The sequence below is a fragment of the Xenopus laevis genome, chromosome 4S (assembly GCF_017654675.1).
Source record: "Xenopus laevis strain J_2021 chromosome 4S, Xenopus_laevis_v10.1, whole genome shotgun sequence".
In the NCBI taxonomy this organism is placed as follows: Eukaryota; Metazoa; Chordata; class Amphibia; order Anura; family Pipidae; genus Xenopus; species Xenopus laevis.
Genome location: NC_054378.1, coordinates 122884070 through 122908213, shown reverse-complemented (window position 1 = coordinate 122908213; position 24144 = coordinate 122884070). Strand labels below are relative to the sequence as shown.

The following is a 24144-nucleotide window of genomic DNA, read 5'->3' as shown; positions in this document are numbered from 1 at the left end:
GTTAAATAAATGGGTGTGCTTGGATAAATATAGGGGTGTGCTGGGATAAATATAGGGGTGTGCTGGGATAAATATAGGGGTGTCCTTAGTTAAAAATAGGGGTGTGCTTAGTTAAAAAAAAGGGGTGTGCTTAGTTAAATAAAGGGGTGTGCTTAGTTAAATATAGGGGTGTGCTTAGTTAAATAAAGGGGTGTGCTTGGATAAATATAGGGGTGTGCTTAGTTAAATAAATGGGTGTGCTTGGATAAATATAGGGGTGTGCTGGGATAAATATAGGGGTGTGCTGAGTTAAATATAGGAGTGTGATTAGTTAAATATAGGGGTGTGCTTAGTTAAATAAAGGGGTGTGCTTAGTTAAATATAGGGGTGTGCTTAGTTAAATATAGGGGTGTGCTTGGATAAATATAGGGGTGTCCTTAGTTAAATATAGGGGTGTGCTTAGATAAATATAGGGGCGTGCTAAGATAAATATAGGGGCGTCCTTAGATAACTATAGGGCTGTGCTTAGTTAAATATAGGGGTGTGCTTAGATAAATATAGGAGTGTATTAAGATAAATATAGGGGTGTGCTAAGATAATTATAGGGGTGTGCTTAGTTAAATATGGGGTGTGCTAAGATAAATATAGGGGTGTCCTTAGTTAAATATAGGGGTGTGCTTAGATAAATATAGGGGTGTGCTAAGATAAATACAGGGGTGTTCTTAGATAAATATAGGGGTGTGCTAAGATAAATATAGGGGTGTGCTTAGTTAAATATTGGGGTGTCCTTAGTTAAATATAGGGGTGTGCTTGGATAAATATAGGGGTGTGCTTAGTTAAATAAAGGGGTGTGCTTGGATAAATATAAGGGGGTGCTGAGTTAAATATAGGGGTGTGCTTAGTTATAGGCTGTGTTTGACACTTGCAGAATGTTCTTACTTGGGAAGCACCAGACTGACACAATAGGGAGGAGGTGGAGCTGGGAGTGAGTTAGTAAATTATAATAAAGTAAAGTTCTTTATTAGTAATGAAGCACATGTCAGCCCCACCCCCGGTCCCGTGGGTAGACTCCTCCCCCTAGCCCGCCCCTAGGCTCAGAGGAGCAGGTATGTGATCTGTTTGATTCCCTCCCATCCGCATCACAAGGCTCCGACCCAGGGAACCCAATCAGCTCCGCAGCATCAGCTCCCGGTAAGTCTCCTCCGCTCTGCGCGATTAATCGCTCTCTGACTGCGCTGCACTCGCTCCTCCGAACTCTGTGCCCACGTGGAGCCATCGGTTCCCCCTCTCTCAGTCTCAGCTCTCACCCACTCACTGCTAAACTTCTGCTTCTCTGTCTCACCCAACCTACACCAGTCTTCCTTGCCGCAGCGCTTGCAATCTAATTTCGTTTTCAAGCACATTTTTTATTCCATAGGGAGGAATAAAGTTAAATAAGGTGCAGCACAGTTGTAAGATGAGGTTAAGGGGTGTGTAACTTGCAGCTGTTGAATTTTAAGGCCTCAGTAAAGTCGCGATTTCCAGCGTTTTGGCAACTGTCAGATTTCCAGCGCAGTGGGTGGGGCTCAGAAGTGCACCTTCCTTGATATTCATCTGGACATGTTTTTGCATTTTGGGGTCAGATGACAGTTGTAAACACTCACTGCCGCGTCTTGTCTCCCTGGGTGATTAAAAGTTTCCCTTCCTCACTCTCTCTATTCCCCTAGTCTCTTTTCATTACATACTATAATCTATTATTCCATCTAGTTAACCTCATTATTCTCATAGAAATAGGGAATGGCCATGAAATAGACCAAACGTTTAGCAGCAGGAGGGACCACTGACACCTGGGCCCAGCGGGACTTTTCCTGGTATCCCAGTGGGCCAGTCCGACACTACACCTGTATTGTGAGCGACTAAGCATTTGCCCCCTCCCGGCCCATGGAGGTACCTATAAACTGGTGGCAAAATGCTTGGCACTGGGCCATTGCCCTCAAAATATTGTTTGAAATATTAACAACCTGCCCTGTGAGATGAATGCCCATTGTAGCGTCATTTATTCTTGTTTCCAGATTTACCTCTAAGTAATGGTTATACACTTTACAACTCTCAATTGGTGTCCAGGGCAGAAAATACTTTACTTCAGTGCTACAATCAGAGCCGCCATAAGAAATCACGGGGCCCCGTACAACAAAATATTTGGGGCTCCCTGGGCCTGCCCACCCCAGCCCCCATGCCCCACCCTAGATCCCGCCCACCCCACACCACAATTAAAATATCACACAGACATCAGTACCCAACTAGTTATAAACACAAGTTAAAAAAAGTAATTCATGGTCAGGGCCCCCTTTTTTAAGTTTTTTTTAAAAAATTGGTGGTCAGGGCCCCCCTACAAGGTATAATAAATAAAAAATAATTGGTGACCTGGGTTAAAAAAAAACATTGGCGCTGTTGCCCCCCATAAGTTTTTTTTTCTTAAAACATTGGTGCCAGGGCCCCCCATAAAAGTATTTTAAAAATCATTGGTGGTCAGGGCCCAACATAAGAAAAAAAACATTGACACCAGGGCCCCCCTTACAAGTTAAAATGAAACATTCGGGCCCCAGAGAATATTTTTTAAAAAAAACATATAGCCTATAGAGTATTAAAATAATACATTGGTGGCCAGGGGTTTGAAAAAATAAATAAAAACACACATTGGTGTTCCGTAGAACTGAACTCGTGGCTTTGGGTCTTTAGCTGTGGCTCCTTTTCGTGGCTTCAGGACTTCAATTTCGGCTTCTTTTGTGACTTTGGGTCTTTTTGCAGCTTCGGGACTTCAACTTCGGGACTATGGCAGATGCGGCTTGGCTTCAGCAATGTCAAAGTGCCCAGCACTTTTCGAAAAGTAACATCCTGGCCGCAGTGCTTGCAATCTAATTTTGTTTTCAAGCACATTTTTTATTCCATAGGGAGGAATAAAGTTAAAGAAAGAGTAGCACAGTTGTAAGATGGGGTTAAGGGGTGTGTAACTTGCAGCTGTTGAATTTAAAGGCCCCGGTAAACCCCCGATTTCCAGTGTTTTTGGCAACTGTCAGATTTCCAGCGCAGTGGGTGGGGCTTATAATCGCACATTCCTGGATATTCACCTGGACAGTTGGAGTTCAGCGTTTTCTTCCTCCAAGGCATTTGTAAGTTTTCCCCATGTGCACATAAAACATACAGGCCCTAATAGAAACCGAATGTGATAGGGACCATGAATTGTAAGCTCCTGTGTACCAGTGGAGTGTGTTAAAGTGCTGAGCATCATTTTATCATATATGACTGAGCTCAGCAGGCAGGAGTTATTCCCAGGGCTCCCGAGCACCCTGTATATTACTTGAAATGTAGTGATGGGCGAATTTGCCCAGTTTCGATTCGCCAAAAAATTTGCGAATTTCCTGCAAAATTCACGAAACGGCGAAAAATTTGTGAAAAATCATGAAATTGCAAGGTTCACAAAAAAATTGTGAAATTCAAACGTTTTCACGAAAAAATCTTGACATTTGCCCGTTTTCACAAAAAATTGTGAATTTCAAACGTTTTCACTTACAAATTGTGAGATGTTAACGTTTTCACAAAAAAAAAATCGGGACATTTGGACGTTATAACGAAAAAATTGTGAAAATCTGAAATTGACCCATCACTAATGAAATGCGGTTGCAATGGGCATGTACAGTAGTAGTGTAAGTCGTGCGAATATTTATGTTCTGCATTTGTAAATGAGCCCCCTCTTCCCCTAGGTTTCAGCCATTGTTCTTTGGTTCTCAGTAAAATCTCATTCCGCCACTGCTCTTGTTTAAACACACAAGCATTTGAGAGATCTTGGATGTGGCTTTGTTTGCAGCACTTTTGTTCTGCTACAGTAAAGCAAATAATGAGTATGAGCATGAAGGTTCTGTTCCATTTAGTTGCTGTGCCACTGACAGATCAGAAGGGTAAGGGAAGGTGTTTAAAGAGCAAATAAAAGCTGGGGTTGGACGCCAGGGTTACCCCCTTCAGGGACCCAAAGAAGTGGATTGGGGGACCGGCATGAAGTTCAGCAAGTTAGGAATGTGGGAGAATTGATTATCCTTTCCTGGTGTAGGGGTGTCAGTAGAGACCTAAGGACCTAAATGCTCTGCTAAAGTTCTTAAAGGGATTCTGTCATGATTTTTATGATGTTGTTTTTATTTTTTAATGACACTTTTTACACCGCAAATAATTCACTCTACAATATAAAATTTAATTCCTGAACCAGCAAGTGTATTTTTTTAGTTGTAATATTGGTGTGTAGGGGCATCTCAGGTCATTTTGCCTGGTCATGTGCTTTCAGAAAGAGCCAACACTTTGGGATGGAACTGCTTTCTGGCAGGCTGCTGTTTCTCCTACTCAATGTAACTGAATGTGTCACAGTAGGACCTGGATTTTTACTATTGAGTGTTGTTCTTAGATCTACCAGGCAGCTGTTATCTTGTGTTAGGGAGCTGCTATCTGGTTACCTTCCCATTGTTCTGTTGCTAGGCTGCTGGGGGGGAGGGGGGTGATATCACTCCAACTTTTCATTGTCCCCCACCGCGCCCCCGACGTCCCAGTTCAACCCTGCATATGCTTCTAAGGGAGTTATTTCCTTATCCCATAATGCAAATAAACAGAATCCTGTGGGTTTTAATTGGATATTATCTCCGCAGAGCAGTCACTCATGTGGTGCCAGATGCTGCCAAAGGGTCACACTGGACATTCAGAGGATCCCTCCAATACCTCCCCATTATCATTCACTATAGGGTTATTTTTGGGAACACTAACCCTCCCTGTACATGCCTTTTTAACTATTCGGCCCCTTCTTTCCCACTCCTAAGCCAAAAGATCACCAGCCTGCAGCCTTGTGTCTTTATATGGTCACAGAACAACCCCTCAGTGACTTCTAATATCCTTATCATTTACAGTAGGGGGTACATTATCCCTTATAATACATGAGTGATACTCAGAGTTCCCTGTATAACTCAGCCTGCAGCCTTGTGCCTTTATATGGTCACAGAACAACCCCTCAGTGACTTCTAATATCCTTATCATTTACAGTAGGGGGTACATTATCCCTTATAATACATGAGTGATACTCAGAGTTCCCTGTATAACTCAGCCTGCAGCCTTGTGTCTTTATATGGTCACAGAACAACCCCTCAGTGACTTCTAATATCCTTATAATTTACAGTAGGGGGTACATTATCCCTTATAATACATGAGTGATACTCAGAGTTCCCTGTATAACTCAGCCTGCAGCCTTGTGTCTTTATATGGTCACAGAACAACCCCTCAGTGACTTCTAATATCCTTATCATTTACAGTAGGGGGTACATTATCCCTTATAATACATGAGTGATACCCAGAGTTCCCTGTATAACTCAGCCTGCAGCCTTGTGCCTTTATATGGTCACAGAACAACCCCTCAGTGACTTCTAATATCCTTATAATTTACAGTAGGGGGTACATTATCCCTTATAATACATGAGTGATACTCAGAGTTCCCTGTATAACTCAGCCTGCAGCCTTGTGTCTTTATATGGTCACAGAACAACCCCTCAGTGACTTCTAATATCCTTATCATTTACAGTAGGGGGTACATTATCCCTTATAATACATGAGTGATACTCAGAGTTCCCTGTATAACTCAGCCTGCAGCCTTGTGCCTTTATATGGTCACAGAACAACCCCTCAGTGACTTCTAATATCCTTATAATTTACAGTAGGGGGTACATTATCCCTTATAATACATGAGTGATACTCAGAGTTCCCTGTATAACTCAGCCTGCAGCCTTGTGTCTTTATATGGTCACAGAACAACCCCTCAGTGACTTCTAATATCCTTATAATTTACAGTAGGGGGTACATTATCCCTTATAATACATGAGTGATACTCAGAGTTCCCTGTATAACTCAGCCTGCAGCCTTGTGTCTTTATATGGTCACAGAACAACCCCTCAGTGACTTCTAATATCCTTATCATTTACAGTAGGGGGTACATTATCCCTTATAATACATGAGTGATACTCAGAGTTCCCTGTATAACTCAGCCTGCAGCCTTGTACCTTTATATGGTTGTAGAACCCCTCAGTGACTTCTAATATTTTGAAACAAAGGGGGATACTATGTATAAAGCAGTGACCTGTCTCTGTTTGTCTTGCAGGCCTATGAGTGGATCATAGTTAGAAGACATGGCACCATTGGCTAACAACGTGATGGGGTACACTCCGCCAGATGGAGGCTGGGGTTGGGTGGTTGTTTTCGGAGCTTTTATCTCAATGGGATTCTCCTACGCCTTTTCAAAAGCGATCACCGTATTCTTCAAAGAAATCCAGGAGCATTTTGGGGCTTCGTACAGTGAAATTGCATGGATATCCTCAATATTACTGGCTGCTATGTATGCCGGGGGTGAGAAAAACAACATTTTATTTTCACAATATAAAAAAATGTTAATGTCAGTGTTATAATGCAATGTCCTATCGGTAAACCTCTGCCTTGGGTATCGGCTGTTCTGCATAAAGGAGGAACTGCTATATTACTTCAGTTTGCTGAATGCTACCCATGAACCCAGAAACACCCGGCAGCCTTGTGTTAGTTACATTTCCCAAACCTCATGAATAAACCCTATAAATAAACCCCATGAATAAACTCTGTGAATTAACCCTATGACTAAACCACATGAATAAACCCCATGAATAAACCCTATCATGAATAAAGGGAAGAGCTGGCGGTGCTTTAAATGTATTCACATCCAAGTCGTCGCGGCGCACTCCAAAGTCAAAGGATCGCTCATAGGTTGTTGGTTAAAAAAATTTTTTTAACCAACAACCTATGAGCGATCCTTTGACTTTGGAGTGCGCCGCGACGACTTGGATGTGAATAGTTGAAAACGTCTCCCTTAGCGACAGACTCGGGGCGGCAGCACCCGGGTCACCCCAAGGAGAGGGTAAGCTGATCCTTATACATATTTATCTATGAATACAAACAACTGTTGGAAGGAACGTGGGATAGACTGTGTATTAAACGCAGGGCTCGGGGCAGGTGCACCCGGGTCAATTACTACCAACGGTGAGCGGATCTTAAACCGCTGAAATTTTTGATGATATAGGGGATCAAGCGGATAGAAATTATTTATACCAATTGTAATTTCAAAATTGGTGTTGGATATATATTTTGGACTGCTAATTGGTGCTTTAAATGTATACATGTAATGCACCAAGTGGCTTTTATATGGATCTGATTGTAATGGGTTATCTTAAAGTTAAAGAGGTGCTTTATCCCTTTTAGCATGTTATGGAATGGCTAATTCTAAGCAACTTTTCAATTGGCCTTCATTTTTTCTTTCCAGCTTTCAAATGGGGGTCACTGACAAAAAAAAACAAAGGATCTATAAGGATACACATTTAGGGGCCCATTTACTTAGCTCGAGTGAAGGAATAGAAGAAAAAAAACTTTGAATTTCGAATGTTTTTTTTGGCTACTTCGACCATCTAATTGGCTACTTCGATTACGACTTCGAACGATTCGAACTAAAAATCGTTCGACTATTCGACCATTCGATAGTCGAAGTACTGTCTCTTTAAAAAAACTTTGACCACCTAGTTCGCCACCTAAAACCTACCGAGGTGCCATGTTAGCCTATGGGGAAGGTCCCCATAGGCTTTGTAACAATTTTTAGGTCGAAGAAAAATCGTTCGATCGATGGATTAAAATCCTTTGAATCGAAGGATTTAATAGTTCGATCGAACTATTTGCGGTAAATCCTTTGACTTCGAAGGATTTACATTCGGCAGTCGAATATCGAGGGTTAATTAACCCTCGATATTCAACCCTATGTAAATCTGCCCCTTATTGTTATTGCTAATTTTTATTACTCATTACTTTATATTCAGGCCTCTCCTATTCATATCCCAGTCTCTTATTCAAATCAGTGTCTTGTTGCTAGGGGAATTTGTACTCTAGCAACCAGACAGCTAAAATTGCAAACTGGAGAATAAAAAGCTAAATAACTCAAAAACCACAAAACAGAAAACCAATGGCAAATGTTCTCAGAATATGACTTTCTATATCATACTAACAGTTAATTGGAATGTGAGCAACCCCTTTAATGTGGTTGAGGGAGAGATGAAAGGTTTTTTTACACAAGCGTTTCTATTAAAATTTTATGGGTCCGATTTTATCTGATCCTCCATGCAATGCCGTGCAACAGCACAAGATTTTGTAGGACACTCCAAAATCTGATTACCCCCCCCAGGCTAGAATGTAAAGTCGGATCAGTTAAAGTCAAATGGAGTCTTTTCTTCATTTACATCCGACAGTCAATATACAGGTATGTGATCCATTATCTGGAATCCCTTTATCCAGACAGTTCAGAATTACAGAAAGGCCGTCTCCCATAGACTCTATTTTAATCAATTAATCCAAATTTTTAAAAATGATTTCCTTTTTCTGTATAAAAATAAAACAGTAACTTGTACTTGATCCCAACTAAGATATAATTAATCCTTATTGGAAGCAAAACCAGCCTATTGGGTTTATTTAATGTTTAGATGATTTTATAGTAGACTTAAGGTATGAAGATCCAGTTATGGAAAGATCTGTTATCCGGAAAACACCTGGTCCCGAGCGCCGGGTCCCATAAATGTATTTCAATAAGTCTTTCCTACACCATCCGTTTTTATATTGTCGGATGAAGATGCAGCGTTTTCATCCAACTGTCGTGTTGGATGGAAAATGTTACATGTAGTTTATGCATCAGATTTTCCCATCAGTCCCATTATATTTTGACCCATGCGTTTTGTCGTTCCGACACCATCCTACAAAAGCGCTGCTGGCAGGGGCGTAACTATAGAGGAAGCAGACCCTGCGGCTGCAGGGGGGCCCAGGAGGTATAGGGGCCCCATGAGGCCCTAATTCATATACAACTTCAATAAATATTGGAGAAACAAATCAACCTCTAAACATTTTGGGGGCCTGAAATATAATTTGCTGTGGGGCCCAGTAATATCTAGTTACGCCACTGGCTGCTGGAGTTTAGCCCTTAGCCTTCTGTAATCTCATGAAACAATCTGTTTCATATAACATTGTCATGATAATAACATTGACATAACCCAGTAGGTTCCTTGTCAGGAAGGCATCCCCCCCCCACCCCGAGGCACAGTATTTAACCAAGAGGTAACCGCCATGGCACTAGATAGCATAACCTTGACATTGGAATTTTGGGTGTTTTCTTTAATCACCACCCTGTATTGTGCTGGTGTCATTGATATGCTGCGCTGATAAGGGGCCGTCTACTACAGAGAGTTGTGCCGAATACACTCACCCGTCAGTTTGTATCCATAGCAAATCCCTACTCGGCACTGTCGGAAGTCCAGCCTTAAAGTGGACCTGTCACCCAGACACAAAAATCTGTATATTTTCAAATTAAACATGAAATCCAATTTCTATTTTTTATTAGAGCATTCATAGCTGTTGTAAACTCATATAAACACCTCAGCTGTCAATCAAATATTGTCTGCCCCTCCTCTATGCCTTAGGCAATTACTTTCACTTTCCATTCAGCACTTCCTACAGTCACTGCTCTCCCCACATTCCCCCGTTCTCTTCACCATTTAATTGTGTAACCAGGACATAGGGATGGACATCAGGTCCCTCATTCTGGTGCACAAACAAGATTCTGAGATGATACAAGACTTGTCTTAATAACAGTGTCCACAAAATGGCTCCTGCCTACTTGTTATAATTATGAATTCCCAGACTGATGGTAAAAGGATTTAAATAATTTATATCATGTAATTAAAGTTCATTTTGCTTGCCTAATGTTATAAAATAGGATTCTGAATAATTTTTTTGGGTCACGGGTCCACTTTAATGTAGGATAACCCCACTGGCAGCTGAAGATGTCTACAGTTTGCCTTTTGTCTAATTACACTTCAGCATATTGGTATTTGTTGCATTGGCGTAATTACTGGGCCCCAAAGCAAATTAATTTTAGGGCCCCAAACATATCCCGAGTTTGTTCTGTTTTACTAATATATATTGAAATTGCTCTTTACAGTATTTGGGCCTCATGGGCCCCTATATCTCCTGGGCCCCCCTGCAGCCGCAGGATCTGCTTGCTCTCTAGTTACGCCCCTGATTTGTTGGGTTGGCAGTTGGCACAATTGCATCTACTCTGCTTTCCTGAACTTAAATGAACTCCCACTTACACAAAATGAGATATGAAGTAGATACTTTAACAAAAGCCTGATTGTACTGTATCTAATGTAAGTAAAGGTAGGAATAAACAAAACTATCTGGAACCTTATCTTGTTGTCTAGCGGCCAGGCAACGATTGCTATGAAGTCTCGATGGAACACCTCCAAATGGTTTGTGATATGTGTTCTACTATTATTTCCTACTATTTTCTTCCATCTTGCCTTGCAGTCCAAGCCAGAAAATTGATTGTATTCCATATTATCACCCTCTAAATCTTGACAGAATCCACAGACCTTAAAATATTCATGCAGCGTAGAAGCCTTCATTAGAACGTGCAACTGTCTACTTGAGCTCTCTATACGGTGCCAAGCTTGGCTGAGACTTGAGCCTATCTTTCTGGGGCCATAAGTCTTGCTACTCACTGCTGGGTGGTAAGTCTCTGTAGGGGGCGATATCACATGTTGGTGTTTGATTTGAAGTTGGATAACGCTGATCAAAATTATAGCACTATTATATTATATTGTATGTTGCCATCCAGGTACTAGGTGTCCAAATCTGAGAACTTTCCCAAGAAGTTTAATACAGATATGGGGCCTGCTATCCAGAATGCTCGGGGCCTGGGGTTTTCCAGATAATGGATCTGTCTTCATACCTTAAGTCTACTAGAAAATCATATAAACATTAAATAAACCCAATAGACTTGTTTTGTTTCCAGTAAGGATTTATTATGTCTTAGTTGGGATCAAGTACAAGGCACAGGTATAGGATCTTTTATCCAGAATGCTCTGGACCTGGGGTTTTCCAGATAAGGGATCTTTCCCTTATTTGGATCTTCATACCTTAAGGCTACTAAAAATGTTTTAAACATTAAATAAACCCAGTAGGCTTGTTTTGCCTTCAATAAGGATTAATTATAGTTTGGATCAAGTACAAGCTACTGTTTTATTATTACAGAGAAAAGGAAATCCACTATAAAAATCTAAATTATTTGATTAAAATGGAGTCTATGGGAGACGGCCTTCCTGTAATTAGGAGCTTTCTGGATAACGGTTTTATGGATAACAGATCCCATACTTGTACAGCTTCATTAAAAATTAGCCACTGCTGTCACTAATGATTGACCTTCTTTACTAACTTGTGGTCATCAGTTTTTGTTCTCCTCTTGCTGGTTCCATTGTGTGCTTCAGTATCGCACATCCTCAGTAGAAATATTATTAAATCCAGTGTTTATTGCTTTTTTTTTTCCATCACAGGTGCACAATTGCACCCACCAAAAACCTGATAGGTGTAATGGAAGTTTGACAATGCAGTGTTATGAATGGATGCAAGGAGAGCACTCCGATGAAGAATTGGCACTTTATTCTTAGGCATAGAGTTTGTGAAAGCTCGTTGAATAAAGTGGCAGTTCTTCGTTGTGGAGCCCTCCTTGCTTCCTTTGTATTTATGGTGGCAAGGATCCCCGTGGTAAGCACCCAAATGTGTGTCGGATAAATATCGGCACAACGTTTGGTGAGAGCGGCCATTGTCGAAGGGGGAGAGTTTGGATCGGTTTTCTTTTTCTAATGTGCCCTACACTCTTTCTATAAAAGCCGCTTCTTCTGCAAACAGTCTGGCAAATTTTTTTCATCTTTGTTATTGAATACAATAAAACAAATGTGATTGTACTTTCTAGGACTTTGAGCACATGCTGCCAGCTAAGGCGTTTGCTAGTAAAAGTTGCATTTTTTTGTCTTGGAATCAATCCATGCCATGTGTCATGTTGGTCTGATGCCAACGTAGTCTTTGTCACTAAGGTTACACATAAAGTTACAGGTAGAAGTTAGAAGCCATGTCATAACTTGTCACCTTGGAAAGGTCATCAGCTTTTAGTTCATTTTATTGGTTTATGTCACCTTGGTTTAATATAATAAAAGTAACCCTGCTCCTTTTATCATCCATATAACCCTAACGGCAGAATTCTTGATATAATCTGTGTTAGAGGTCCCTAGACAATATACAGTAGTTAGCTGGGATAAATACCAGCATTGGGATTGGGTTAAAGTAGATCAGGATAGGTCTAGGGGCAGGTAATGGTGTAGCAGGGGTTGAATGGGATTGTGCACAAGACTGCCTTAAAGTTTTAGTGGGGACTGGTGAGAGGAATGCGATCTACTAGTTGTATAGTTCAGACAAATACTGGTGGTGATATAGTTAATTTTGTCTGTGGGCTATAAGAAAACCAAAGGGATTCTTCCTGCTAAATTAGTTTTGTTCCTTTTTTATTCTTATTTTTACCCCCAAGGAAAATCTGAATTACTTGATCAAAATGACTTCTATGGGAGACTGCCTTCCCATAATTAGGAGCTTTCTAAAATGGCATGTCCTCTGTTAGAAAACTCCCTGCGTATTTCCAGTTGGTCTCTGGAAGCAATGTCAGCTGAAGCACTATTCTGTATTCATAGGGCGTTTAGGGTTTCTGTTGGTGATTAGAGGCTAAGAGACCTAACATCACCATGAACAATGCCAATTGTCTGCTGGGGTGGTGGTAAAGGGCACTGCCGTTGGACTCTGGAGAAGTGGAAAAGGTTTGGCAGATGCCAGTTGAATCCAACAGTAGTTTTTAGTGGAGAAGTAGCAATGGTCTTGGACATCATTCCATAATTTGGGCTAATTAGGCTCATTCTTGTTTCTTCAATAATGCGCTTAATGTAGAACCTAACTGGCTTTGCAAGGTCATAACCTCAACCTCCAAAAATTGCCTGGCCTGATCTCCAACATCAGCCTCACTCATGTTCTTGTAGCTGAATGGAAGCAAATCCCATCAACAATGTTTCAACATCTAGTGCAAAGCTTTCCCATAGGAACAGAGGCTCTTGTGGCAGTAATGGCTGAAGAAACTCCACAGTGATACCCTAGGCTTGGAAATGGCATGTTGGGCTCATGTGGTGTATAGTCATATTTTAAATGGAACCTCCAGATTAAAAAAATGTTTATGGCTCTTTATTGGTCCAAGCAACCACAGATTGTCAGCAAATTGCCCTACACACGTTATCTCATTGTGAGTCTGATAAAACATTTTACAGAAAACCCTGAACCAAGTTCTTTTTGTTTTGGGTGTGATGGCGGAATCATAACCCAACACCTTCTCCTCCAAAACAAAGTACTTTAAAAGTTTATTTGGAAAATATGGCCTATATCAGCACATGATCGTTCACCATAAACCTTGATTTACAAAGGTTTCTTTGAACTTTGTCATTTTATTGAAGTTCAATTAAAAGGAAAGGTGACAGTTGATACAGAGGGTAATAAAAGGGCAGTGCTCATAGCTGGTGTCATTGACCTGTACCTTATATTTTTATTTGAATCACGTACAGCCTTTCCCTGTGTTTTAGTGCCTATTGGCTATGACACCTAAGATCTGCAGAGCTTCTAAAGGGCATCCGTTATATGTATTTCAAACAAAACTAAGAGCTTTATGGTGGGAAAAGAGCTCCCCCATCTATCCCATGGTTAAACACACTTCCTTGGACCCCCCACATGAACCAAACTATGTAGGAACCCCTAAATGCGCTTTTTTCCTCTACCTCATTGTGTAAAGCAGTATAGCGCATGACCATGTCATACCAATTCCAGCTCCCCTTCTCAGTCTTCTAATAGGGAAACCAATGCAGACATTGCTTCAACTACTCCTGCTCAGTGTTGGCAGTTGCCGTAAAAGGGCTTGAAACAAAGTGAGATGTCGCTTGCCAACCCTCTGTGCTACTTTGCTTTATAGACCGTAGCGTCTTACTGGGCCCCACAGCAAATTACTTCTCAGGCCCCCAAAATTTCTAGAGGTTGACCTGATTACCGATATTTATTGAAATTGTACACGAGTTGGGGCCTCATGGGGCCCCTATACTGCCTGGGCTCCCCTGCAGCCGCTGGGTCTGTTTCCTCTGTAGTTAACCCCCCAGAGAAAATCGCTGTGTATGGGGGGTCCTAAGTGGTGGTGTTCAGGAACCGGGCCTCTTTAGGTTTATTTATGTAGTGCTACTAGGATACTCCCCGCTGTATAAACGTACACACAGAGAGAAAATATCATAAACAGTTATAAATATACAGATGTTAAATTCTATGGGTCTGTTGGGTTTCTATTACTCTACTACACCTACTAGAAAATTATTTGACATGTAGAAACATAATTCCAACCAAAAACAGTGGTTGATCAGGTAAGTGATGTCGGACTGCTATTATTCTAAACACAACTCTATGTTACGCTGCATGTCCAGAAGGTCATAATATATGGTGGCTAGCACTGCTCAGATGTAGTTTGCAGTTGACTTCATTTTAAATTTTTTGTTCTGGTTTGGGGTTTATATTTGTTTGAACTTTTTTTTTAACTGTTATGTGGTTGCTTTGTCCACTGACTGGACAGTCCTATGTAAAACACTGATCACCTAACTATACACTGCCAGGCCAAGATCCATTCTTTCTGGACTAGTCAATGCAGAAATGACTGTATGCAGTTAGAGAGCCAAATGTTTGAATATGTTTTGTTTCTTTTTAACTCTTAGGTCCGGTAAGCAGTATCTTGGTTAATCGCTATGGCAGCAGGCCAGTGGTTATATTTGGAGGACTGTTGAGTGGAGCGGGTATGATCATAGCAACGTTCAGTTCAAGTATTATGCAGCTGTATATCTTCATCGGCGTCATTGCAGGTAAGATCATTATTTCCTCATTTTAACTAACATAGGAAAAAAAATTGTATATTTGAGTTTTTTTGGAATGACTCACTGGACTTCCATACGCCGCTCTCTGCTCCTGATCCCACAATCCAAAACACCTGTCTCTAAATTCTTTAACAAGTCTATTTCTTAGGACATGTGTAGAGGTGTTGTTGAGCACATAAACATTAAACTACCATAAATCCAGGTCAAGGTATCCCTAGCCCTTATATATAGATTTAAAAACATCCACCAGTGGAAAAATACAAGCATTCTATGAGCAACTACTTTGCCAGAAGAAGTATTCTCCAACTAAGTACAATTTTGCAGGACTAGCTACTACCTTATATGGCTAAAAGTATCCCATCACCTGCCTGTCCAACATCTACTTCCAAAAACAAAGTGTATTAACATGAAGTTGCCCCTCTCTTTGCTGCCGTAACAGCCTCTATTCTTCTCGGAAGGATTTTACTAGATCAGTGGTCCCCAAGAAGTAGCTTTTGTGAGCAACATGTTGATCTCCAACCCCTTGAATGTTGCTCCCAGTGGCCTCAAAGCAGGAGCTTATTTTCCAATTCCTGGCTTGGAGGCAAGATTTGTTGCATAAAAAACAGGTGTACTGCCAGAGTCTCCTTTAGGCTGCCAGTCCACATAGGGGCTACCAACTGGCCAATCACAGCCCTTATTTGGCAACCCCTGGAACATATTTCATGCTTGTATTGCTCCGCAACTTTTTAGAATGTTACTCATGGATGAAAAAGGTTGGGGACCTCTGCATTAGATGTTGGGAAATTGTTGGTGGGATTCGCTTCAAATCTGCCACAAGAACATTCGTGAGGTTGGGCACTGATGTTGGTGATCAGGCCTGGCTTACAGTCAGGGTTCTAATTCATCCCACAGGGATTCATTTGGGTGGTGGTCAGGGCTCTGTTCAGTCAGGTTCTTCCACTACCATAAACCATTCTGTATGGACTTGACTTTGTGGATGGCGACATTATTGTGCTGAAACAGGAGCATTCCCCAAACTCTTCCACAAAGTATGAAGCATAGAATTGTCAAGAATGTCCATGTATGTTGTAGCCTTAAGGTTGGCTTTCACTGGAACCAGGAGCTCAAAGTATGAAAAACAGCCCCAAACCATTATTCCTAACAAATGTATTATGCACTATGGCACGTAGCATTCTCCTAGTATCTGCCAAGCCCAAATGGTGAAATGCCATCGTTCCAGCTCATCCTTTGCATTGGACATGGTGATGTTTGACCACTGATGAAAAACCCTACACTCTTGTGCTGACATTGCCCCTGGAAACCGTTTGTAACTCAGTAGTGGGGTTTCCAGCTGAGGACCTGTTACTTTAAATCATGTGTGTAGATACTTTTGCCCATATGCTTAACTTGTACAGAGAGATCCCAGGTGTACTAAGCACACATCAGAAGTATTGTGGCATTCTGGGTACAAAAACTCATGGAATTATTATATCCATTGGTTCCAACTGCCAGTTATGTATAAAATGTAACTTTTAAACATTAATCACTCTTTCTTTTGACCCAGTTTATCACCAGTATTCTCGGTTTGCAGTTTATTTCTATTCGCATGCCAATTTTTTTTGTTTGCTCCTGTTTCTTTTCTTTTTCGCATTTTCCTTGCTCAGTTGGTTACACTTTGATTTTTTTGGGGATCTACTTTTGTTAAACAGAAGAGTTAAACTTGGTGCATAAATTTTAGCGGGTGTCTTAAACGCCTCCTAATGACAAGTCAGAGAGAGAAGTTCTGAGTAGGAAGCTGTTGCATACTAATTAACGCCTGTAAAATGAGATTATAATAAATTAGATTTGTGTCACCGAAAAAAATGAATGATGAGGTAATTGGGAGTTTTAATTGATTATTACCTAAATGGCTAGTTGACATTCAAACTAATTGCCTTTCTTATTAACGACTGTGTATTCCAGAAAAAGTGTCGCCCGCTGCTTCTCATGAACGAGCTTCCCAAAAATAGTCAATTAAATAAAGAACTTTTTTTTTTTAATATTTATGCATAAGGGTTTTTCAATTAATCAGATTTTAGTGACATGATAACTCTAAGAATACTTATGAAACACTGTCTATAGTATATTACACAGAGGATTACAAAATTCAAAACTGTCATATCAATTGCCTGTTCCAGTGGGTAGAAATAGGCCTCTTTAATCTTCCTATACAGGTATGGGATCTGTCATCCGTAAACCTGTTATCCACGAAGCTCAGCCATAGGGGAAGGCCATTTCCCATGTAGTCTATTTTAAACAAATAATTAATATTTTTTAAAAATATTTCCTTTTTCACTGATAATACTTAATTCTAACTAAGATATAATTAATCATTAGTAGGGATGCACCGAATCCACTTTTTTGGATTTGGCCGAAGCCCCGAATCCTTTGTGAAAGATTTGGCCGAACCCTAATTTGCATATGCAAATTAGGGATGGTAAGGGGAAAAAATGTTTTACTTCCTTGTTTTGTGACAAAAAGTCACGTGATTTCCCTCCCGCCCCTAATTTACTTTAATTTAATTCGGATTCGGTTCGGCTGGGCAGAAGGATTCGGCCGAATCCGAATCCTGCTGAAAAAGGCCGAATCCCGAACCGAATCCTGGATTCGGTGCATCCCTAATCATTAGTGGAGATAAAACAATCCTATTGGGTTTAATTAATGTTTTTTAGTAGGCTTAAAGTATGGAAAGGCCCCATATCCAGAAAAAACAGGTCCCGAGCATTCTAGATTGTTTGCTTAATATTTCAGCTGGTAAAATACAATAATTTGGTATAAATCAGCAGAATTCCGAACCATGAGCTGATAGAAGGTTGAAATCCCTGGCCATGTAGAGCCTCACAACTACTGTACATGACTGTGTTTAGGTGCAGGCGTTTAGTATGAAGTTTTCTCCAACGTTCCGTAACAGTTGAAGAGCTGCAACTTGATGCAAAGTGTGAAAAGAGAAACAGAAGACTGTGGATTTGTTTAGTTTTCTTTCAAATGCACATGCTCAGAGCAAAACCAAATAGACCCAGTGTCCCAGATTACACCCTTGAGGCCTCTGTGCGATGCTGGAACTAGGGTGAGACAAACAAGGCAAAGAACAGTGTTACTAATGGGACATTCCATTTATGCACCATAATATATGAGGACTCTGCTCCCTACTCAAACATAGGTGAGTACTTGTGTAGACCCACCATCTATGCCCCATTGTGCGACTCCTCCCTCTTATTAAGCTCACCCTGCTCTTTTTTCTGTACTAGATGTGTGGATAGTATTGGTATAAGCCAGAAGAGAATTTAATAATTTCAGTGCAGGAGTACTCTTTTGCCATGTTGTGGGAATAGCCAAGACAAATACCAGGGTAACATTAAGTAGGGGAAGAAAACACTGTTCTTCCCATATAGTAGTCTCTTCTCCTTCTCTCCAATTCATGTTCCAGAGTTTTGGAAATAGGGAGAGATTGGCACCAGGGCAAAGTGGGGAGAAGATTCCAAAATTGGTCTGTGTACAGTTACCCGGTAGGAGGCTGCTTTGTGCTTGATACAGTAAAGGCGACAAAACATCTAGGTCTGGTTCTGCCTCTATGAAGAAGTATGTTCATAAAAGAACATCTCAGAATGAAAGAGTCTTAAAGGACCCAGTAAACTCTGTCCCAAGTCCTCATTGTTTGGGACATAACAGAGGGCAGGATACACACTGGAAATGACGGTCAACAAATAGGTAGGGACTGGTTTTGCTTGAATAGTAACACAGTACTGCTACTACCCAATGACCAGCAAGTCTGCCATGTCCATTTGGTTTAATTTACTCCTCTATATTCCATCGAGGCCTCTTGGAGGTAAATTAGAGATTTCAAATGAAGGGTAAATTAAAAAAGGAGATCAAAATACCATTATTATATGTGGGTATGAGGTGCTCTGTCATTTATTAGCAGAGGCACTCTCTATAAACTCCCAAAATTAAACTTTATATTAGTCGACTAATTTGGACATTCTCCCACCTCACTAGAAGACTTCGCTTACAAATTGAATTCACAGAAATCGTCTTTCTTGTTTCAAGTCATTTTACTTCACCTTCTCAATTTAGTTTGTGCTTTAAAATGTTCCACTGGGTGGAATTCAGCTGAGATTGTAACCAGAAGTGATCAATGTAAAAATAATACCTGTTTTTTTTTTTTCCCTTTCTTTTCAGGTTTTGGTTTTTCTTTAAATCTTCAGCCATCTGTCATCGTGGTTGGGAAGTATTTTCTCAAAAGAAGGCCGATTGCCAATGGCCTTGCCATGGCTGGAAGTCCAGTTGTACTTTCCACGCTTGCACCGCTCAACCAGTTCTTGTTTGATAAGTTTGGCTGGAGGGGCAGTTTTTTGATATTGGGTGGATTGTTGCTAAACTGCTGTGTGGCAGGTGCTCTCTTTCGACCAATAGGACAGACAACAACTTCTAAGAAAAAGCCATCACAAGATCTTGCTGAAAAAGGCACAAATGAAACCTTACTGTCTGCCAACAAGCTTCAGCCTTCCTATGGGACCAAAATGGAGGAGAACAAGGAAGAAACCTGCATGCAAAAATTTAACAAAGTCCTCGACCTAACACTTTTTAAGCACAGAGGTTTCATGATTTACCTAGTTGGCAATGTGGTAATGTTTTTTGCATTTTATGCCCCTATTGTATTTTTAACTCCTTATGCCAAACATCTTGGAGTTGATGAGTACTCGGCTGCGTTCCTCTTATCAATTCTTGCCATTGTAGATATGTTTGCTCGGCCAGGCACGGGTTTTATTGCCAACACTAAGTGGATACGCCCTAGAATCCAATATTTCCTTAGTTTTTCAGTTATTTTTAATGGATTTTGCCATCTCATGTGCCCATTTGCCACAGACTACTTTGGTTTGGTTGTCTACTCTGTATTTTTTGGTTTGGCTTTTGGAATGGTTTGCGCTTTACTTTTTGAAACTCTTATGGATCTTGTTGGTGTCCAGAAATTTTCAAGTGCTGTGGGACTTGTTACAATTGTGGAGTGTGTTCCTCTTCTCCTAGGACCCCCAATTGGAGGTAAGAACCACTATTCTAATGTCTTAAAATAAACATTCCTCCTGGGATAGTAGCACTGTGCCAGAGCTTTTCATAGTTCTTGCGTTGTATTAAAATTAAACAAGTTTTGCCGCAATTTGAGAATTGGCAATTTTTGAGATTTAGCAATCAGAAAAAAATTTCAAATGAAAAGACTCAGCAGCTAAAACCTGGCAAGCTTAGTGAGAGGTGTATTATCAACATTCAAGCTATTTTTAAAAAGTCAAAACTTTAAAAATGAATGGAAAAATGTGTTTTGTGGCAGTTAAATTTCAAGGATTACCACAGATAAAGTTGTCACATTACAAGTCTTTTCATAAATATTCTTCCAGTCAAGCTAGACAAAAACTCCTTGAGTTTGTTCAAGATTTTTTTTCTCAATTGTGTTTGGGGGAAAAAACTTTAATTTAAAAATCAGTAAAATGTCTCTTTGATTCATATCACACCAATATCATGCTCTCCACTCCTTACAGTTATTTTGGCCCCCTTATCAGTATTTGCTGCTCCCTAATAAGAAAGTCATGATACAAGGCTGTTTAATATTCTCATTACATGGCAGCTTAGAAACCAGGGCAATTTACATAAGCCCTGTAGCATCAGCTTCCATGATAGGCAGACGAGGGACTGTGGTTGAGCTGTCAAAGGAGGGAATGTCCCTCTGAAAACGGGACAGTTGGCAGGTATGATAGTTTTCTGCTAGATGATTAGCAATAACCCCTAAGCTTTGTTCCCAGTGCACACTGAGCATGTGCAGTGTCATTGACACTCACGAAATGGCCAAACAAATCCAAGATGGCAAGCTCCTGTGTATAACTCTGAAGGCCTGAATCAGGGCCGGAACTAGGGGTAGGCAGAAGAGTGGAACGCTGGCAGTTCGACATTCTTCTGCCTACCTCTAGTCCAGATTCACTCCCCTCTGTAGGTCTCGCCTACCCCCTCTGTTGCTTGCTCTTCTGTCCCTCCCTCCTTTGTCTGTCCCTCCTGTGTTTGTCCCTCCCTCCCCTGCCAGTCCCACCCTCCTGCACATGTACGTGGGGGGGGTCGGGGTTAGCCAAACGGGTTGCTTAGGGCGCCCGGTCGGCTTGGCCTGGCCCAGGCCTGAATCATTATTATTACAGAGATACTAAACATTTCGGTTGGTGCAGTAAGTTCAATACATAGAATAAAGCACTTTTAGCCAAATGGTTTGGGTTTCCTAAGAAAAAAATGCCTTAAGGTAGCCATACACAGGGAGATCCGCTCGTTTGGCCTTAGGGCCCAATGATCGGATCAGAGTAGAGGCAATACGAGCGGTCAGATCGCGGGACCGCACCGACGAACAGATGTGGTGTGATCCAACGGGATTTTTTAACCATGCCCGACCGACATCTGCCCGACTTTCGGCCAGATATTGATCGGGAAAGCCCTTCGGAGGGCCCTACACACGGGCCGATAAGCTGCTGATTTGGTCTGTCGGCAGTTTTTATTGGCCGGTGTATGGGGGGGCCTTTAGTCAGTGGCTCATTAGAGATTTGTTGCACTTGAATAAATATGAGAACAAATGTTTTCATGCAACTCCACAAAAAACATTCAAACTTGGGGGGGAAGCCTGTTTTTACTTGAATTTGCTTCGGAAGTAAAGCTTGATCTCTAATAAATCTGCCCCTAGGCTCTTTTAGATGAAACTGAGGTAAAATCACATGCCTGGGAAAAGGTAGTCAGGTCCTTGTATACAGGAAATATGCAAAGTGGCTTCAACTTGTTTTAAAGTGAAAGTAAACACCATTTTTTCCCAATGCCGTTCTCTTTCACGAAACCACACACACCTTGTTTTTCTTGCGAAGACAAAGACTTGTAAGTATGACAGTTGCGTATATGACATCAGGATATTGCGATTCAGTCATGCAGCATCATAGAAAGGGTTTGCCTAGTAGATAAACAAACAAAGACCTGAGAGATAAATGCAACACAAACGTAAGAGAGTCGGTGTCTTCTGTCATTGGCCACAAAGTTAAGAAAAATTCTTATTGGCTGAGGGATATTAAAACTATGGTTAAACATATTTTTGGAATGACCTACATCTTTGTTGCAGGTGGGGTGACAGTGTCCATTGTGACGTCCATTGTGTTCATTGTGACGTTAACATTGGGCCTATGAAAATATTTCCTTGAAGTAAAGGAAATGCTCTTCGTAGCACCCTATCACCCCAGCGGCCAAGCGTACGTGTTTGATGGGCGACCTTCCGATTGTTCATGTAGAAGATTGTTCTGATTGTTCATGTAGAGTACTTGAATGATTGGAAAAAGCCCACATTGTACATCTGCAAATTAAATGCTCTTACCTACCCGATTCTATAACAGACCGATACCTAAATACACGAATATCAGTTGGTTTGACAAGGCATCATACATGGATAATATTGGTACATGTATGACCAGCATTAGGGTTACTCAGGTCTTTCTCTGACTTCTTGTCCAATACATTAGGGTCTTACAATTCATTGGTACTATTTTTAATTATAATTTAGAACTACACTGTTCTTTGTGTTCAGGTTCAGTAATGTCAAAAAGGGGTCATCCTTGTAGTGGTCATTGTAGCCTTCTATACTTCTTGGTGAGTTGCTTGTTTGGTTTTAATAAAGAGTTTCTTCTTGTTGGTTTTACCCACAGGTGCCATTGTTGATGCCTTTGGAGACTACAGGTACATGTATTATGAATGTGGAGTAATCATGGTATTGGCGGGACTTTTTCTTTTTGTCATGAACTACTATAATTACCGCATGCTTGAGAAAGAGGAAAAAGAAAGACAAGCAAAAGAGATGGAAATGAAAGAAAACTCAGGTTGTAAGAAAAACGAGACATCGGTCAATGATGACAAAATAGAAAATGGTGCAGAATCCACATCGGCAAAGCCCGATACAGAAAAGCCTTGGAAAGACGACTAACGTGGTTGAAAATATCATATAGCAATGCACTTAAGCCAAACCCCATCAAAATCTTCTGCATATTGTTGGATTGCTTACAAAAATTGACAAAATGGTTGAATTTATATTATAAGGGATGTCCAACATGTACATCATTATGTTCCATAATTAATTTCATATTAAAGTGGTGTGATAATCAATTTCAATGGAGTGATGGGGGTGGGGGATCCCGAATAATTGTCTAGAATGCAGATGTCTCCATTTGTAGCTCAACATCCGCCAAAGAGACACAGCTTGGACATCCCCATGAGATATTGTGCACTACTTGTAGCATCACTCGTTTCTGGTCTAACGTAGCGTTATTTTTTAGTATATAAATATATAACTATCTATATATATCACAATCATTCTGTCCTAGTTTCTTCCATGGAAACCTCTTTTTGATCTTCTGATCAAGAAGAAAGGTGGACCAGAGCAACCTTTACTTCATTTCGGATGGATACTAATTTGTAATCAATATGAATAGCCAAATTGGACAGTATCCCACCATTTGTCCCATAGATTTAAACTGCCTCTTTTAGGGATTGGTCTTGGTCTGCTAATCAAAACTCCCAAGAGATCCCTGTAAAACATAGTTCTCCTCCGTGACTTCAGTGGTTAGTACATCTACAAGCAGAAGTGGAAAAAAATTGAAATAAGGTCGTATCTCACCTATAGACTTTTATATCACCATGAGCCAAAATGATTATGTGCTGCTAGAATCAGCATTTTCTGTGCCAAAAGTAGAACCGGGAAATAACTATTCTAACAAGGTTGAAGATGAACCTAATTGTATTCGCTAAGGACATTTACAGGCATCATAAGGCTAAACGGTGCTTAGAAACTAAAGGAATTCTTTGTAAATATATTGTTTCCCTTGTTTGAATATTTTATTTTCTTAAGTTTATAAAATATTTTTAAAAGGGTCTTGTTTTCATTTTTCATAGCGAAACAGTATATTGTTATTACAGGGAAATCAAGGAAATTGAACACGGTGGCTGAAATGAGATGGCGCTAGCAAATATGGAATTTTCCATAAATGCACCCGAGGAAGGTCTTGAAACAGCTAGTGCTCTAATAAACGACATTAAGATTTAAGGCTCTCCGGTTGTCTGTTCAACACATGGTACAGTTTTGGAGGTGGCCACTCTATCAACTGTTGCAGAGCCAAACTAAAACAAGTGGAACTAGCTGTGGGTCAAGTGGGAAGATCTGGATCTATACCATCATAACAGGAATTGTTTCTGAAATGATGTATTG

General features: G+C 40.7%; 1 protein-coding gene across 1 annotated transcript; it reads left to right on the top strand.

Moving 5' to 3' along the window:
* The first annotated feature begins 1003 nt into the window (after window positions 1-1003).
* Window positions 1004-23807, top strand: LOC108715924 (monocarboxylate transporter 2). Its single transcript, XM_041561774.1, has 5 exons — window positions 1004-1170; window positions 6140-6384; window positions 14709-14852; window positions 19065-19925; window positions 22592-23807. The coding sequence occupies exons 2-5, from the start codon at window positions 6168-6170 to the stop codon at window positions 22864-22866; spliced, it is 1497 nt and encodes a 498-aa protein (XP_041417708.1). The 5' UTR covers window positions 1004-1170; window positions 6140-6167; the 3' UTR covers window positions 22867-23807.
* The last annotated feature ends 337 nt before the right edge of the window (window positions 23808-24144 follow it).